Genomic DNA, 20,265 nt, shown 5'->3' on the forward strand with positions numbered 1-20,265 from the left:
TTTCTCTCGTTCTCTCTTTCTATCTTTCTCCCTTTCTCTCTCTCTCCTTCTCCCTCTCTCTTTCTCTCTCTCTGCCTTGTAGTTGCACATATTGGCCATTTTATCAGAAACTCCTACCATACAGGTGCACTTTGTATATTTACAGTTACAGACTGTAGCCCATCTGTTACTGTACAATTCATCAGCCCACCACTCCTTTCATCAATGAAAAGGGACCACCATAAGACCACCTCTGAGCAAATATAATGAGTAAATGTGTGTATGGAGAGGTCTATGAATATGTGGAGCAGGTTTAGCAGTATAAAGTTCCTGGTCATGTTCCAGAGCCTACCTTATCCAGCTTGGACTCCAGCTCACAAACATCTCCTTCCACTTCCTCAATGGAGGCTCTGTTAAAGAGAGGAAACATTCAGCACAATTTTAAAGGCCCCACAACTACGTCAACTACGTCAGCGCAGTGTGATTATACACCGATCAGGCAGAACATCATGACCACCTCCTCGTTTCTACGCTCACTGTCCACTTTATCAGCTCCACTTACTGTAGAGCTGCACTCTGTAGTTCTACAGTTACAGACTGTAGTCCATCTGTTTCTCTGATACTCTGTTACCCTGTTCTTCAGTGGTCAGGACCCCCATGGACCCTCACAGAGCAGGTACTATTTGGGTGGTGGGTCACTCTCAGTACTGCAGTAACACTGACGTGGTGGTGGTGTGTTAGTGTGTATTGTGTGTATATATATATAAATATATATATATATATATATATATATATATATATATATATATATATATATGTGTGTGTGTGTGTGTGTGTGTGTGTGTGCGCGTGCATGTGTTTTAGCCAAAATCTTCTCAAAACCACCTGTGAAACAGTGTCACACACACAGCACATTCACAACCACTATATTTCTGTGGTGCGGCTTTTAGAGGCTAAACTCCTCGGACGTCTGGTTCCTATCACCACCACTATGAACAATTCTAACTCAGTAAGTTTCTTTAGAACAAAGCATTTCACACCTCACCACCCTGAATGACTTTGTTTACTCCTTAAAGGTTTAATTCCACACAAATTTAGAATAAATCAGTGGGATTCCCCTTTAAAGGTGTTAAAAATTCCAAAAAATTATAATATTGGCCAATATTTAAGTTCATACCTCCATATTTTTAGTTAAACACCTACTAGGGGTACTAGAAAGAACAAATGGGAAGGTTAGGCTCATGCCCACATATAAACGATTATAAAATAAAAAGTAAAAACATTGGGACACACACCTCGAGTAGCACTATTAGGAAAAATAACATTTATTTCTGAAAGGTTACAAATGCAGTAAAACGAATGAAATGCATATGCATGTCATCATGTCTCCCTAAAGAAAACCGCAAGTCAGCGATACTGGCTGATGTGATCTGATGTGATCTGCTAACTGATACCAGCCTCTGTCCAAAGCGGTGCTGCAGATTCAGGGAGACTGAAGCGTCTCAGAGGGTCCTGGCGTGTTTAGTCCCACGTGAGTGAACGCAGACGGGCTGTACACGACACAGGGAAGCAGGAATGAAGCCGCGGCTACAGAAGCACCGACCGCACCAGGCAACAATCCTCTCGCTCACTCTCCAGCACATCAAAGAGCGCATCCTGTGAACATCCTGCCCAGAGCCGTTTGTTTATACCGTCTCCCTCTAAAAAGGCCTTAATTAGGGAGAGAAAGCTGAGCGTGTCGGGGACGGAACACCCACAGCAGCTGAACAGCACAGATAAATAAGATAAACAACCACCTGGCACATTTCAAGATGACGTCTGGAGCCAAATTCAGTCATTTCCATTAAAAGAAACAGAACAACAACAAAAAAAAAAACACAAAGCTATATTTTGCTGTTTTCCTGAACTATGGACCACTTTAAAAACATTTTTCTGAGGTACGGAGTAATATTTAGCTATTTTTCACAACTATGGAGTAAAACGATGATATTTATCTAAAGTGTGGGACGATGTTTTAATATTCGCCTAATGTACAAAGCAAAATTTTGCTATTTTGCTGACACACGGAACAATATTTTACTATTTCTATTTATTAGGGAACATTATTTAGCTGTTCTGCAGAGGGCCGGAGCAATATTTTTCTATTCTGATTAATTATGGAGCCGTTTGACCATTTTCCTGAACCGTAGAACGTTATTCTGTTATTTTGATACATTTTGATTAAAAAAAAGTGATGCTTTTTTTTAATCCCACAAACGGGGAAATTCCACCTCTGCATTTAACCCATCCGTGAAGTGAAACACCACACACACACTAGTGGATACACACACACTAGGGGGCAGTGAGCACACTTGCCCGGAGCAGTGGGCAGCCCTATCCACGGCGCCCGGGGAGCAGTTGGGGGTTAGGTGTCTTGCTTAAGGACACCTCAGTCATGGACTGTCGGCTCTGGGGATCGAACCGGCGACCCTCCGGTCACAGAGCCAGTTCCCTGACCTCCAGCCCACGACTGCCCCCACTATTGTTAACTATTGTTCCAAAGTACTGTTCCAATATTTTGCTATTTTAATTAATAATAGAGCGAGATTGAGCCATTTTGATGAATTAATGACCAATATCTGTCATTTTCCTGATGTATGGAGCGAATATAAGCTAATTTACTGAAGTTTCAGGCAGTATTTTGCTTTTTTCTAATGTATGGAATAATATTTAACCATATTGCTGCAGTTATGGAGCAATATTTCAGCACCATAACGGAGAAGAGCGTGTAATTTGTACACCAGTCGCAGTAAATGCTGCTTAGGTTTCACACACTTGATTGAGCTTGTTTAACAGACAGCACATCATTTCATGAAGCAGGTGCAAATGCCACATGGCTCACAGCTGGCTGAGCAACTACACTCAGAGGACGATGAGGCTTCAGGCTGGAATGACCTGGAAAACAGGGCTGGACTAAACACCACCAAACGCAGTCCGGAGACAGAGAGTCAGTCCAGCCAAGCCGACGTTCGTTTATGGGAATATGTAAGAGTAAAGAACTCTTAAAGAGCCCATATGCCGCAGCATTTTAGCTCTCCTGAGGGCCACTTACAGCCCTGGTTTATGTACCAAAAAGCCATCGTTCATATTTATAACTCTTATAATACACTCAAATCTCTCGAAGCTGTAAGTGCTGTTTATCTGATGGGCCCAGTTCTGGTGTCTACCAGGTCTGCAGGTGATCCGAGTCCCACTTTCTCTGTTTCGCTGTAGTTTTCCATAATTTTTGAAAACTCCTGTTTACTTTTTATGCAAGCTGATTATCTCGTATCTTTATATTCTCATTGTATATACATACACATGCGCCATTCAGCAAGCAGTCAGTCAGTCAGTCAGGATGAATGGGAGGGGCTTAACTCCCGCAGACAGAATAGACAGATATAGCGAATGCGTTGGTTTTTGTGACATCACATAAACAGAGAATTCAAAACAGGCTGTTTCAGCAGCTCCATGGACCCGAAGTGTGAACGGCACATTCTTTAACATCAAATTGTTTTGTTTTATTTTTAAAAAGTGAGCAAAATTAGATTTTCAGTGATACAGGCCCTTTAACTACGGCCTCACACGTCCACCTGCTCTGCTGTCTCGAGTCTAGTTTGAGGTTTTAAAGGTTTATTATTGGTTATCTGAATCTTTTAGACCCTTAAAATTGATATCGGTCACAAAGCGTTAATATCGGTGAAGCCCCACTCAGGTCCGGATTCAGCACTCTGCCGCCGAGTTGTAAAGACACGCTGCAGATGTTTTTACCATCCTTAACTGCTGGATAAACAAGGGCTTTGCCAAAGCGCTGCAGCAGGAATAATGAATTCACTGTGCTGCCGGGACAGAACGCAGCTGTTTACACAGTGGCCAGTCAGCTGCACACAGCCTTCACTTAAACAGCAGCGATTAGATAAAAAACGGATTTGATTCCATTCCGATCAGGTTTGCGTTCAGGGGTCAGATGTGAATCTCTGCATTGTGCTCTGCCCAAACGTTTCAAATACTCGGTCAGCACAATCTCGATTGTTAGGCGCACTGCAGCGCCGCGTCTGACCCCCCAGCGCAGGTTCACTCCAGCCTTTCAGGCCAGTGGACCACATGCGCAGTAGGACAGCGTCATTCCTGATAGGAAAACTGAGTGTTACGAGCATCCCATTCATATTTCAACCCGTGGCCGGTCTCCTCATTTAAAACGTCTCTGATGCATATTAACATTCAGGAAGGGAGACGGCTGCCAACATCAACCCCCGGTAACCAGTTAAACCAGAAGACCAAACACATTCCAAAACCATCAGAAACAAAAGGAAACACCTAATGGTTTCTGTGGGTTTCTTCAGGAGGGATACATTCAAAAAATAGTTTGTTTTTAATATTAAGCTCAGTTTAAGGTTAAGCTTTACTCCTGCACATGTAAGTGTACACAATAAGTATTATAATTACCACATGTAATTAATTACTTAAGTACTTTAGTATTTTTTGGTGTATCTGTACTGAAGTTTCTCCGTTCTGGACTTTCTCCTTTCACTCCACTACATTTCAGAGTCTAATATCCGACTTTTTCCTCCTACATTTTGAGAAATCTGTCGTTCCTTTTGGTTTCTGTGTGTATAAAAACGTAACATGTCAAAACGAAAGAAGCGCAAAGCCAGAGCACCAATCAGGGCCCAGCGGTCACTTTGTTTAGAGCTGGTTTTGACCTGTTGGTCATACCGACCCAGTGCAGCACGCGGTTCAACGTCAGCGCAGCAGCGTAAAACTTTGGGAGAGTCTGTTCAACATAAATGATGAACTAACCTAACTTTGTGTAAATAGAGCTCAATATAGAAATATGTCCACATATGCAGTCGAGACTGACGCGGCTTTTTTCTGAATTTCTACAAACACCATTTCATTTTATAGTAAATGAGTTTGGGCTGGTTTATGTTTATGAACAGACGCCTACAGATCAACATAGTAAAGGAGCTCATCTGTGATCCTGAGTTTAAAGCCAGTTTTTATTCAACTTAAACTTGGAACTAAGTTGTAAATAAATCTGAAGCTGAAACTTTGCTTGTGTGTAAAAAGTGATTTCAGAGCCACTCGGTTCTCCCTGATGGAAACTGTTTACCTTCAGTGTTTTGTGCTTCTGATCATTTTAATAGACGTCAGCGTCACTAATTAATGACGTTCTATTAAAAGACTGGTTTACCAAGAGAGACGCTGGAGGACTTTCACCTGAAATGAGTTCATGAAGCCAGTCTGGTTATAAAAATGATAACAGGACCAGATCAGAGCCAGAATTACTCTTTTAGTACTTTTACTTTATACTTAAGTACATTTGAAGGGAAATACTTCAGTACTTTTACTCAAGTGGAGGTCTAAAGGGAGGAACTTCTACTTTTACTGGAGGAATATTTTACCTTGGGGGTCTCGACTTTAACTCAGGTACATGGTTTGTTTACTTCATCCACCGCTGGTTATTACAGTTCTAGTGAAGAGGAACCGTCTTATTCCTGAACCTACAAAGCACAATTCCTACATTTCCCAGATTTCCTCTTGGCTCTTTCAGCTGGTGGGGCCACAGCCATGTCTACTCTGCATGGACATGACCACACCTCCACTTGACCCAAAACAGGATGCATCCATCATGGGCCATTAGCAGGGGTGGATGACACGGCGATATCTTCCCGCTTGTGAGCACGACACGGCATGTCGCGGCAAACTTTCTCTCATCGTTTCTGATACAGGAAAGAATCTGAGGTAAGTAAGTAAGTGATCTCACATATCAGCCTCCAGTCCTGGTGGGTCACAGCACTGCAGACTCCTTAAACACACCTGATTCAGCTCATCAGCTCATTAGCAATGTCTTGGGCTGCGTTTACACAGCAGGTACAAGTGGCCCAAATCCGATCTCTTTCCTCAAATGTGACACAGATGTGAGTCTGAGTGTCAGTGTGAACAGGTAAACACACTGAATCAGACATTTTCAATTCAGATTTGAGACGCTTCCATATGTGGGACTGGAATCCGATCCGTATCCGATCTCCGGCGATGCGACTCAGTCTGACCAGCCAGATCATGCGACTTTCACGTCGTTACAACTCGACAGTAGTCATAATTTTGTGCGGCTGAGACTCAGAAACATTTAGGCTGACGTTTCTGTACCAAATCGTTAGAGGAGACTCATCGCAGCCGCTCCGTGTTTGAAGAGGGTTCGAACGAAACAGCCGAGGGCGGTCAGAAGAGACCGAGGCTGCGGCGCCAGAGAACAGTTTTAAGAATCCAAGGACGCGAACCAAAGTGGCCGTGGCCGAATACCGCGCCCCTTTTACGGCGAACTCAAACACAGTAGGGGTGATGAGCCCAGCTGTCAACCACTGGAACTTCGTAATCGCTCCTGTGATGCTGGTGAAGACGAAACCGACTGGCGTTCGCTGTCGGTCATGACTGTTTACCTCTGGATGAACCACGTGAAGCTCTGTTCTTTTGCGCATGTGGGTCAGTTCAGGAGCTGATCTTTTCCAGACTGATGTCGCATACAGAAAACATTTAAAAGATAATCTGAACAGCCAAACAAACAAAAAAAAAAATCTGATGTGTTGAGAGAATCTGATTCGGGCCACTTTTACCTGCTGTGTCAATGTAGCCCTACTGAACTGAAGCGCACTGCAGCGATTTATACACAAACAGATGCAAAGGATGAAGGAGTTCCCCAAGGCTCTATACTCGGCCCTCTTTATTTCACTAGATCGCACTATTAAAGTGTCGCTTTTTTAAATGTTTCATGCAGTATGTAAACACTTTTATTTTCAAAACACACTGCTCACTCCCCAGTCCATTCGATCCGTAATCACAGAGTTATTTTCAACCTATTTTGAATTGTTGTTTGTGCAAGGCGTTTACGTTCATCTACTAATTGTAGCGACATACATTTCATACATTGTTTTTATACTGCTTTTTGGCCGTGGCAGCCAATCATAACACAGGGTACTTACACATATCAGAGAGGCTTGTCACGTAAACATGAATTACAACTATGAGATCCTGTTCTCCTGGAAAAAAATTGAAAGTACTTGTTTAAATTATAAGATAAACATAGCATATGGATTCTTTAAACATATTTTGTTTACACTTCTAGCGTCAGGGATAAAACAAGCCCAAGTAAACTAAGAGCGTTACTGTGGGTTTTATCCTGATCTATGTGAAGCTCAAAGTACTTTCTAGGCTGAGGACCTGCAACTAACCAGCAGCTCGTCTTCATCTTAAGTTATTCCTGTTAGTTTCACATCACATTTTCATATCTGTATTCTCGAGACCCAAAGACGTGTGCAATACAGTCCAGAAGTCTCACAGCACGAATGCAAATGCTTCTATTCTGCATTCAAGTTTTTAATTACAAAACATATCAGCATAATTTGAGTGAAGAGTAGAAATTTTAACATGAATTTCAGAATTTCTCAGCATCTGTCCACCTGAAAGTCATCTGAACACAAACTCCAAAAAATAGATAATACGTAAAAAAAAACAGAGCAAAAAAGGCCTTTTTGGTAAACTTTAAATAGTGACCTCCCTTTTTTTTTGTTGTTTTTTTTTACATCAAAACATTTCATCTTTTTTTCATACATTTCCAAAATCCTAAACCTTTGTTATTTGCAGAATTAAATGAAAACAATCCTACATTATCTACAGTCTCAGACTGATGGGCCCCACTGTACATTAATAATCATTTCACAGAACCTGAAAAATCCATAATATATTCATAAAACTGTAGGCGTCATACCACCCCTCCTGCTGGTGAACAGGTCACAAACACTGCAGTTCATTATGGTGCTCTTAAAAGGAAAATTCCACCAATTTGTGCAAACTTCTGAAATAATGAGAGGGATCCAGAGCAGTTTGGTGTGAAATGGTTCAGACGTCTTTACAGTGGTGGTGATGGGAACCAGGCGTCGCCATGACTACAACACAGATATAGACACTTTATTTACCATCCAGAACCACCAGAGAACCTACACGAGTCTTCTGAGCTTATATGGAACGTTGATGATGGAAAACAGTGGAAAATCTGGAATAATGAGTTTTCTTTGGGGACTATTTTGCCGCACGGCGCCCTGCATGTCTCCCTCCACCATGAATGGAGCTGAAGTTCTCTAAACTCTCATAAAACAGCGTCTCAGTCATCAGGCAGTGAATTCAGATCCAGTTCATGTAGGAACTTTCTGTGAGGAGCTTTTAGAGTTGGACGTCTGGTTCCCATCACCACCACTGTGAACGGTTCTGACTCGGTTAGTTTATCTAGAACAGAGCGTCTCACACCAAACCGCTCAGAACCGACTCTGTCTGCATGTTGACCATTTAATTATACCGAAATAATGAAAAATTGGTTCCATTTTTAGGGTTATTAAAAAGTGGAATATGGCTTAAATGCCGACTCCACATTTGTACATTAGCTCTCCGGCACTGAAGCAACATTTTTGTTCTGTTTTCCAGAGAGAAGCTGATGGAGGGTTGTGAAAGTGCTGACGTGGAGAAGTATGGAGGAGAAAAGCAGGCCATTGCTTCACGGCTCAAATGCTGGAGCCAATCCAACACATGTCTGAGTAATGAGCAGAGCCAGAGAGGAAGTTTCAGCAATGAAGGAACTTCAGCACCGTTCATTAACCCTCTAACACACATATCTGCTTCTCGAATCAGAGACAGATGAGAGAGAATCTGTTCAGGGGTCAAATGCAGCTGATCAGCTGAGGCGTGTTTGACTTCTGAAGTCTGCTTCATTAGTTTTAGCACGGGAGCTAAAGGCTAACGTATCTGACGTGTAATGGAAGCTTATATCCTACCAGCTGCTCAGTGAACAAACAGACTTGCATGTCAGAACAAAACCTCGTATCTCCAAAATGACAACTTTACAGGAAAAGGAAAAAAACCTTCTTTACTTTCAATGCAAGTCAATGGAACCAGACGTCTTTCTGCATTTTTGGTCATCAGGAAATTTGTAGACAACGTAAAGAGTAATGGGTATTTTCTAATTCTGTCAAAAACTGAAAAACATCAAAAACAGAGATGCAAGGTTTTATCCTGACAGCAGCTTACGTTAATAAAATTCAATTAAGGGGCAGTCGTGGGCTGGAGGTTAGGGATCTGGCCCTGTGACCGGAAGGTCGCCGGTTCGATCCCCAGCACCGACAGTCCATGACTGAGGTGTCCTTGAGCAAGACACCTAACCCCCAACTGCTCCCCGGGCGCCGTGGACAGGGCTGCCCACCGCTCCGGGCAAGTGTGCTCACTGCCCCCTAGTTTGTGTGTCTTCACTAGTGTGTATGTGGTGTTTCACTTCACGGATGGGATAAATGCGGAGGTGGAATTTCCCGTTTGTGGGATTAATAAGGGTCACTTAAATTTCATTGAAATTACTCAGGTTTACTCTCAATTATTCATCACTGTTCGTATATCTAAAAAAAACAAACCGGGAAAATTATGGAAGAGAAGTTTGATTGTATGCAGTGACGTTGATGAAGCTAATGATAATCCTAATGACACACTGCTCTTTCCACTTTCTCTGGACCAGGGCCCACTGTGGAGACACCATCACGTCTTGGCTGATGGACTTCGATAAGGGAAAACTGCACAGATCGGATTTCTCTGTTGACCAAACTCTCTCTTTACCTCTCTGACTTAAAAACAGGCTGATCGACAACTGAAGGCCAAGACACAAAGGTCAAGGGGAGAAGCTGTGAGACCACATCACAGTAAAAAGTCAGAACAACCACCGCAGCAGAATGATCAGAATCCGTCTGGGTCGGATCCAAACCCCGCAGACTCGACCTAAGGGATTTAGGAATAACAACATTTTCCCAGTTGGGATCCCTCACCACCCCAGTATCATTCCTTAGCACGTTTCTCAAGCGTATTCAAACCAAAACATCCTGAAGAGCAAAACATATGCTGCTTAAAAACAGAAGGGAATGCCAGAGTGTGCACTTCTCCTGCTAGAAGAAACAAACAAGGCTGCAGTGCAGTGGAACGAACCTCCTACATTCCTCATGTGTTGCATGTTGGATAGAGGGTGGAGCTAAAATTATACCCACAAAAAATGCAGGAACAGGAAGGTGTGACTTGTGCTTGGCTCACGGTTTCACATTGTTTCCCCGATCTAGCGGGCGGTGCTAATCTGACAGAAATACCCTGAGCGCGGGGTCGGCGTCAGCTCTGGATCCAGTTTAAACTGACGGTAGTTCTACTGAGACTGCAAAAAACGTGCAAATGCGACATGATCTGAACTGAAATGAACCAAATTCGAAATAAAACCCATTCTCTCCAGACACGTCGCCCCAAACGGGGGTAAAAGGACATCGTCCGGCTGAAATGATGAATAAAAAGTGTGTCCACGTCACTCATTCACTGGGATGGTCTGACGAATTGCTTTATTCCAGAAAACGTATTTACAGAGGTAGTGATCGGAACCTGGGGTCGCCATGACTACAACACAGATATAGACGTTTTCTTTACATTTACGGCATTTGGCTGACGCTCTTATCCAGAGCGACTTACAGGTTGGTCATTTTAGACAGGTAGGCGGAGGTGGTGTTAGGAGTCTTGCCCAAGGTCTCTTATTGGTGTAGCTTAGGGGGCTTGAACTAGTGTCATCCACCACACTAACCAACCACTGGCTGTGTATCGAATCGAGACCCCATTGAAAACAAATTTCGTGATCTTTTGTGAATCGTTACACCCCTAATAAAGACCCCAATGGTGACCAAACCCACCTCACCTTCTAAGCACAGTACCACTCTGACCCAGTCACTCCTCTACAAGACTGATTCACCCGATTCACACCAAAGCCATGTTGTGAAAGCGAGGCTCTGGATCTGCTCTCTGGTTCTCTGGCTGTTGCCCAAGAGGGAACATGTGTAAGAGGCAGTTAAAAAGACTCATCATTGCGAAACAGGCCACCGAGCCGGCCCTCCGCGCTCCATCTCAGGCGCCGATCTCAGAGGACCACTACAGACAACATCTCCACAACCACGGCACTTCAGAGATCTCGCAGCCAGATCCTGCACCGTGGTCGCACGTCGAGATGCGTTAAACGGGGGGAGGTTCCCTCTCCAACACTGTGACACGGGAATTGTTTGGAAAAACAACATTCCAACAGGAACCAACCCCCATCCCCTGCCTCAACCCCTCCCCCAGCCCCCAGCCCCACAACCCCAGCCCAAACACAGCTGATCCACCAAAACATGTTTAAATGTTTGAATTTGCTTCCTCAGACTTCACTGGAGCTGATCCAATGACGGAAGCTCACAACATTATTATGACCATCTCACAGAGCAGGTGCTATTTGGGTGGTGGGTCATTCTCAGCACTGTAGTAACACTGACGTGGTGGTGGTGTGTTAGTGTGTGTTGTGCTGGTCTGAGTGGATCAGACACAGTTTTTAAACACCACCGCATCACTGCTGGACTGAGAATAGTCCACCAAACAAAAATATCCAGCCAACAGCATCCTGTGGGCAGCATCCTGTGACCACTGATGAAGGACTAGAGGATGACCAGCACAAACTGTGTAGCAGCAGATGAGCTGTCGTCTCTGACTTTACATCTACAAGGTGGACCGACAAGGTAGGAGTGTCTAATAGAGTGGACAGTGAGTGGACACCCCAGCATCACTGCTATGTCTGATCCACTCACACCAGCACAACACACACACTGACACACCACCACCACCACATCAGTGTTACTGCAGTGCTGAGAATGACCCACCACCCAAATAGTACCTGCTCTGTGAGGGTCCATGGGGGTCCTGACCACTGAAGAAACAGGGTAAAAGGGGGGCTAACAAAACATAAAATGGACAATGCACACAGAAACCAGAAGGTGGTCATAATGTTATCCCTGACCGTTGTATGTACACCAATTAGCCCCAACCCATGTCAAGTTTTTAAAGATGAATCCCACTGACTTTTCTAAATTTCTACGTAATTAAACGGTTAAGATCTAAACAGAGCGGTTCAGAGCGGTTTGGTGTGAGACGCTCTGTTCTAGAGAAACTGACCGAGTCAGAGGCGTTCACAGTGGTGGTGATAGGAACCAGACGTCCCCCTCTAAAAGCTCCTCACAGAAAGTTCCTACATGACATGCACAATCTGAGATGTCCAAGCCTTTTATTTTGGTCAAACCCACCACTTTCTGTGCCCCGAGTCTGACTGTAGTGAGCCAGACTGCCAGTCAGTCGTGGTTGTGACATCACAGCACATGGCTGCTTTTAATTGGTCCAACTCATCTCTACAGGCAGATGAGTGTTATTTTAAATGTACCCACTTGAAAGCTGTTACGGCTGTTTATAGACTAGGCCATGACTAAAACTGCAGCTCCTGTGTTTTTAAAACTGTATTCAAATTGCAATTTTAATATGAAAATGATTCATTTTTCGGTCTTAAATCTACCACAGTGGGCAAGTGCGGACCTCCCTGACCCAAAACTAGACAGCTCTCTCAAAGCACCCTCGGCCTCTTGTTTTCCATTTACCAACCGCTTCCTGTGTGGTGACGGTCAATACGAGTCAGAGCAGTCCACAGTGGTGGTGATGGGAACCAGACGTCCACCTCTAAAAGCTCCCTCAAAGAAAGTTCCTGCAAGGCATGGTTATGACTTCACTGCCTGATGCCCGTGATGATGCTTTACAACAGTTCTGAGAAGATTTTGGCCTTGAAATCCATCCATGGTGGAGGGATACACGCAGGGCGTTGCGAGGCAAAATAGTCCCTAATTATTTTCAGACGTTCCATTTTTTCCACCATCGTCAATATTGATGTCTGAGACGTTGTTTTATGATAGTTTTGAGAAGATTTTGGCCTTAAAACGGTATTTTTTAAATCCATTCATGGTGCAGGGATACATGATATGCAGCGCGCTGTGAGGCAAAATAGTCCAAAAAGAAAACCTATTATTCCAGATTTTCCACTGTTTTCCATCATCAGCATTCCATATAAGCTCAGAAGACTCGTGTGGGTTCTCTGGTGGTTCTGGATGGTAAATAAAGTGTCTATATCTGTGTTGTAGTCATGGCGACGCCTGGTTCCCATCACCACCACTGTAAAGGCGTCTGAACCGTTTCACACCAAACCCTCTGAATGCCTTTATTTACATCTCGATGACTGGAATTATGTGGAAATTTGGAACAATCTGTGGCATTCCCCTTTACGTAATCTCTAGCACACTTGACTGTGTGGTTTCACTATGAAACACTTATTTATAAACACGGAGAACGTACAATAGCACAGCTATAAGCAGCGCAGCCACCCTGAAGCCTGGTCCCTCTCAATACCTTGACCAGTATCGTGTATATCTGTGTGAATTAGATTTCCACCCAATCTTCTCATGCATCAGTGGGGTTTTGCGCAAAGCTGTGTAATGGCGAACTTTTCATCGAGCCGCTTCCCCAACGCTGAGGTCAGCCCCTCTGCTGTCATACTCTTCCTGCCATTGTTGGACTCCTAGTGGAAATGGTGGGGGGGGGGGGTTGGGTTGGGGGGGTTCCCAGTGAAGTAAAGCTCTGATTACTGCACTGATGTTGAGGAAATGAACATCACGCTGTGAGGTGAGATCACAGAGGGATTTTGGTGAAGAAGATAGTTTCCATATTTCTAAACATAGCATGGACTTCATGGGAATTTCTGGAAAAACTCCACAAGCAATTCTCCTGGATCAGTGAAAGAGATCAGCAACAAACATGGGCTGAACAACTTGCAGGAAAACCTCTCATTGTGATTTTTTTCCTAAACAATATTCCACTCATTTTTCAGAAAAACTCGCTTCAATCACTAAACATGAAGACCTTCAGAGGGTTTGGTGTGAAATGGTTCAGACGTCTTTACAGTGGTGGTGATGGGAACCAGGCGTCGCCATGACTACAACACAGATATAGACACTTTATTTACCATCCAGAACCACCAGAGAACCTACATGAGTCTCCTGAGCTTATATGGAATGTTGATGATGGAAAATAGTGGAAAATCTGGAATAATACATTTTCTTTTGGGACTATTTTGCCTCACAGCGCCCTGCATGTCTCCCTCCAGATTTCAAAAAGTCATGTGTTTTATGCCAAAATCTTTCAAAACTAACATAAAACAATGTCACAGAGAACCAGACAGCTTGCTTGTAACCCTTTAACGCAGGAACTTTCTGTGAGGGAGCTCTTAGAGGCGGACGTCTGGTTCCTATCACCACCACTGTTAACAGTTCTGACTCGGTAAGTTTCCGCTCTGTTCACATCTCAACCATTTAATTACACAGACATATATTTAAAAAGCTGGAATTCCCCTTTAAGGTCTACAATATTTATTTCGGCCTAGAAGACCAGAATGTCCACTTCTGTGGCTTGAGGCTGAATGTAGTGAGCCAGCCTGCCAGTTAGTCGTGGTTGTGATGTCACGGCGCACTCATCTACAGTCAGTCGAGCGCTATTTTAAATTTACCCACTTCAGGCTGTCCATAAACTAGCCAGCCTATGATTAAAACTGCAGCTCCAGTGGTTTGAGAATTGCACTCAAACTGCAACTTTAACAGGAAAATCGATCACCCTTCCGCTTTAAACCTGACGCAGTGAGCAACGCTGAGGCTCGCTTGTCCCAAAGACTGGACAGCTCTCTCACAGCACCCTTGGCCCCTTGCTTTGTCTTCTGTTTATCAACCATTTCCTGTGTGGCCGCGGCCAATGCAGGCTATGAAACACCAGAGGGAATAGGATATAATGAGCGAGGAACCATGGGAGGAATTATAAAAGTTTCACACGAGTTCAAATGACGCTGATCAGAGCCACAGAGACGCTCACTGCGTTCAACGGTTCAAACCCAATCCCGTATCAAAGGAAGGTCCATGTAGACAACAGGGAGTCATACAGCGCCAGAAAGCACATTACTGACTCCACCACAGATCAGAGTGATTTACATTCACATTTACAGCATTTGGCTGACGCTCTTATCCAGAGCGACTTACAATTAGATCATTTTACACAGGGAGGCCAAGGCGGTGTTGGGAGTCTTGCCCAAGGACTCTTATTGGTGTAGTGTAGGGTGTTTGCCCAGATGGGGCATTGAACCCCAGTCTACAGTGTCTAGTAGGCAGAGTTACCCACTACACTAACCAACCACCGATTTAGCCCTGCAGTTATTAGGGCTGAACGATTTGGGGGAAATAAAATACCGAATCGTGACCAAGACTGCGATTTAAACACAGTCGTTTTCTATAAATGAGCTCTTTTTGGGCCAAAAACAGCAGAACATCCACCTTTTCTGGCACGAAGCTTGAATGCTGAGCGTGTCAGTTAGGCGCGATGGTTGTGATGTCACACATACCCAAAAAAACATGGGTGTTTTGAAGCTTCTGATCAGTTTAGATCGAGTACAGGCAGCTCCTAAGCTCCGTCTCATGAGAACGAAGACGGTGAAGACACAGATGTCGCGTTATATAAGAGACACTGCAGCGTTTGTGATTTGATAGCGGCATTCTTGATATTGAAATTCGTATTTTAGCCTTAGCGGTTAGCATCATGCTAAGAGGCGGGGTATAAGCAGAGCCGGTTTACGAGGAGCCTGGCCACTTCCTATTTCCCCCGTTATATCAAAGACAGGGCTGTGGAACAGCAGAGGGCGCCCACGAACGAGTCCTCAATAAACGGGGGTGAATGGAACCCAGCGGCTAAAACTGAACAGTTGAAATAGTTTTTCGTCTCTCGCTTTCCTTTCATTTTAGAAACTAGATGGACAGATTTCACTAAAAAAAAGCAAAGAAAACTCACCTGTATGTTTACATTTTTCTACAGCAGATGGGTTTTGGGCAGCAGGGAGCTGATATTACTGCTACTGAGAGCTGATTGGTTAGCGTTACTGCTACTGAGAGCTGATTGGTCAGCGTTACTGCTACTGAGAGCTGATTGGTTAGTGTTACTGCTACTGAGAGCTGATTGGTCAGCGTTACTGCTACTGAGAGCTGATTGGTTAGCGTTACTGCTACTGAGAGCTGATTGGTTAGCGTTACTGCTACTGAGAACTGATTGGTTAGCGTTACTGCTACTGAGAGCTGATTGGTTAGCGTTACTGCTACTGAGAGCTGATTGGTTAGCGTTACTGCTACTGAGAGCTGATTGGTTAGCGTTACTGCTACTGAGAGCTGATTGGTTAGCGTTACTGCTACTGAGGGCTGATTGGTTAGAGTTACTGCTACTGAGAGCTGATTGGTTAGCGTTACTGCTACTGAGAGCTGATTGGTTAGCGTTACTGCTACTGAGAGCTGATTGGTTAGCGTTACTGCTACTGAGAGCTGATTGGTTAGCGTTACTGCTACTGAGAGCTGATTGGTTAGCGTTACTGCTACTGAGAGCTGATTGGTTAGCGTTACTGCTACTGAGAGCTGATTGGTTAGCGTTACTGCTACTGAGAGCTGATTGGTTAGCGTTACTGCTACTGAGAGCTGATTGGTTAGAGTTACTGCTACTGAGAGCTGATTGGTCAGTGTTACTGCTACTGAGAGCTGATTGGTTAGCGTTACTGCTACTGAGAGCTGATTGGTCAGTGTTACTACTACTGAGAGCTGATTGGTTAGCGTTACTGCTACTGAGAGCTGATTGGTTAGTGTTACTGCTACTGAGAGCTGATTGGTTAGCGTTACTGCTACTGAGAGCTGATTGGTTAGTGTTACTGCTACTGAGAGCTGGTTGGTTAGCTGCTAAATGTTTAACTGTTCTTTGTTCATGAAAAATAAAATTCTTTTAATCTTAAAAATGTTTAAGTATTTATAAGCTCTGACTTTATTGCTCAGGAGCGCCCTCTAGTGTTCAGGAATTCACCTCTCCACAAATTCTCTGGAATAAGCTTCCATTACTCATTACCAACATTAGCGGAGGCAGTGGACAAGGCAAGATGGAGGCAGATGATCTGCTGTGGCGACCCCTAAAGGGAGCAGCCGAAAAAAGAAGAAGAAGAAGAAGAAGAAGAAGAAGAAGAAGAAGAAGAAGAATGACCTACATTAGCCTCATAGCTACAGTGGTGACACTAAAGAAGCAAACCAGACATTGAACACGTCTTGGCTGATAAAACTACATCTGGGCTAAAAGTAAATGGAATATTTCAACGGCAACAAGCACAATATTCACTGCCTCGTGGTTATTTTCTGCAAAATCAACAAAAACGCAGCTTATCTGGGAGTAAATTACTACAATCAGGGATAATTTGGCAAAGACAACAATGACATCATATGAAGAGCTACCTCCCAGCAGAGTGGCCAATTACTCTGACCTGTAAACACCGCCGGGAAATGAAGAGTGGTGGAAACTTGGGCCCCAGAATCACAAACTTCTTTCGGACTTATTCGCAGCCCAACTGAATATTTCGGCCCATTTATATCCGTCTTTTTTAACTACCAGCGCATTTCTAAACCTTTCACTGAGCCAAAGTTGCAGTACAAAGAGAATTACTCACTCTTTAATGGGCCAAAGTGGCTTTTTAAAGGCAGAAATGAAAAATGAATTGGCGATTTGAATAACACGAGCCAAATAAAGTGAAAGTGAGTGGCTGTTTAGCGCAGTGAGTCACGCGTAATTACTCAGTGACATTTCGGGTGAGGTGTAGCAGCGGCATTCAAACACAGCGAGAGCTCAGACCTGCCTCGCAGCATTCAGCTCATAAAACTGCAACACAGATCGGCCAAAATCAAAGGGACGAACTGGCCGATTGCCCGTCTGGAGCCGATCTGATCCGATCGTAGCTGATCATGATCTTTTTTTTGTTTCATCTTAGTTTAATGTGGTTTCAGTGGATTTTGGTCGTTTTTCTTCATAACAAGCATAAAATCACTAATAACATGCTAATGTCTCAGCAGCTAGCTCGCTATCTTTCCCGTTCCACCTTAAATAGTCGGGCAGTTCTGACGCCTGAAGCGCCAGAATGTACCTGCTGCACCATTTAAGGTGGAACTGGGAAATTCTAACAAGAATCTGGAGAATCTCTGACTTCAGCTTCATATCACTGAAGAATTAGGGGGGGTGATAATAAATAACTGCCCCCCTCTTTGAAGGCGTCTGATCCCTAAATGTAACTAAAGCCCAGCAGTGAGGAGCTGAACTTTCCCCTCCTCTGCTGTCCCTGCAGACGGGCAGGGTCGCCTACAGAGCGGCGCTAGTAGCTGTTAATGAAGTGATGCTCTTTTATTAGAGGGGCTCATTTCAGAGGAAGATCTCAACCACTGCCCTGTAGCTCAGTAACAAGGGGCAACACTTGAAAACAAGGGGTAGGGGTAAAAAGAAGAAATGGGACTGGGCCTAAATTTAGTTACTGGGCATGAACGGGTTAAGCTAAGCCCTCATCGTCCTCTAAAAAGAAAAACTTGCAGCTTAAAAATGATTGAACCGGTATTATTAGTTCCAGCTACGCTGAGTCTGAGTCACCGGCTGACTTTTGAGATGTTCTCAGTTCATCCCACCGCTGATCCTTGAGGAAAAAACGGGGGGAAAAGAACCGCCTCTTTCCATTTCTCCTGCAAACAACTTGCAAACATCTGCTCCTCGTTTTGCTGGAGAGGATGTCGCTGCGCACTCGAGAGCGGACAGGGAAAGAGGGAAAGAGGGAATGAGGGAAAGAGGGAGGGGCGGCTTTTTCTTTCACAAAGCCTGGAAAGCCCGAGCTTACGGTTGACCAACACTTCCTCTGTGTGTAATCCAGGGCAAAAGACAGTGAAGAAATACATTACACGTCCAAAAGTATCTGGACAGCCCTTGTAGTGAGTGAACCGAGGAACTTTAGGATGTAGGCTTGTATAATCTCCAGGGAAAAGCACTGACGAACAAAACGAGACGACCTGGAGAAGCTAAAGCCCGAAGGTCGCCAAGCCCAACGCCAAGCATGCCACCACTGGGCTGTGGAGCAGTGGAGCTGCGCTCTCTGGAGTGATGGAGGGATGGATACCTTTGGGATGAGCTGGAGTGATCCAGAACTGACCATCCAACATCAGTACCTGACCTCACTAATGCTCCATCAGCTCCTCACAGCAACGTTCCAACATCTAGAGCCGTCCCAGAAGAGGAGAGGCTGTTACTGCAGCACAATTCACTATTAATGCCCTTCATTTCAGATGAAACGCTGGAGTCTATAGACGTTTGGACATACTGACGCTGTTAGTCGACAATTTCATCAGCCAGCCTGAAAATATTCCAGTTCTCTGTGATACATTCACGACAGCGTCCGATAAAAGGAGCGAGCCTGTTTCTCATCTAGGCTGCTTTATATTCAGGCCTGGCTTTGGATCAGTTTCCTACCCTCCACCATCTGGCTTCAAGAAGACTAAATCCAGCAGGGGGGTGAAGCTCTCAGCCCACATTTTCACTCTCCTTCCCCACAAATACACAGCTCAGTCCCATTTGGATTACTGTGCTGACAAACAAATAGGGTCTGGGCGATATATCGGCTGGCTGATACTATCGGCCGATACCGAGGCCTGACAGACTGACTGATATGGGCAAAAGTCCTGCTGAAGCGTCAATAACTAGTGGCTGTAAAAACTGATTACAACCACCAGAAAACAGCAGCTGGTTCACACGCACATATTTATAGAGACCGCCGGAGTAACAGACACCATCAGCTCACTTCTATCACAGCAATGGAAGCTGAACACGAAACAAGATCATGAGAAAAACATGCATGTATAAGAGCGAAGTGTAGCCAAACCTGCCGTTCAGCACGACAATAAACACGTACAACACAAATAAACCTCTCCTGTAAAGAGAACGTTGTAAGTGCTGTAACACGCGGTACTGTATGATATTTATTTTCCGTGACGTAACACAACACGTTCTCTTATACCAGATCATAATGTACTAAACTGTACTGTACTGAACTGTAATGTACTAAACTGTACAGTAACATACTGTACTGAACTGCACTGTACTGTACTGTACTAAACTGTACTGTAACGTACTGTACTGAACCATACTGTAATGTACTGAACTGTACTGAACTGTACTATATTGTACTGTAACATGACGCATTTGGGTCAAAACGCAAGTCAGTAATGTTTCATATTGTCTTGCAATATACAACACAGTATTGTAATGTATAGTACTGTAACGTATCGTACTGTATCATACTCTATTGTTATGCACTGTACTGTAAGGTAATGTATAGTACTGTAACATATCATACTCTATTGTTATGCACTGTACTGTAAGGTAATGTATAGTACTGCAACGTATCATACTGTATCATACTCTATTGTTATGCACTGTACTGTATCGTAA

At 44.1% G+C, this 20,265-nt stretch overlaps 1 protein-coding gene across 6 annotated transcripts in view; it reads right to left on the reverse strand.

Annotated features, from left to right (window-relative positions):
- Positions 1-20,265, reverse strand: part of LOC108430250 (arf-GAP with coiled-coil, ANK repeat and PH domain-containing protein 2) — an 88,092-nt gene that overhangs the window by 66,058 nt on the left and 1,769 nt on the right. For all 6 annotated transcript variants that reach the window (XM_017702622.2, XM_017702618.2, XM_017702621.2 and 3 more), the window contains exon 2: positions 332-389. In XM_017702622.2, coding sequence (XP_017558111.1) covers positions 332-389 — 58 coding nt within the window. The remainder of the gene's footprint in view (positions 1-331; positions 390-20,265) is intronic.

Source organism: Pygocentrus nattereri, chromosome 15, assembly GCF_015220715.1.
Source record: "Pygocentrus nattereri isolate fPygNat1 chromosome 15, fPygNat1.pri, whole genome shotgun sequence".
Lineage (NCBI taxonomy): Eukaryota > Metazoa > Chordata > Actinopteri > Characiformes > Serrasalmidae > Pygocentrus > Pygocentrus nattereri.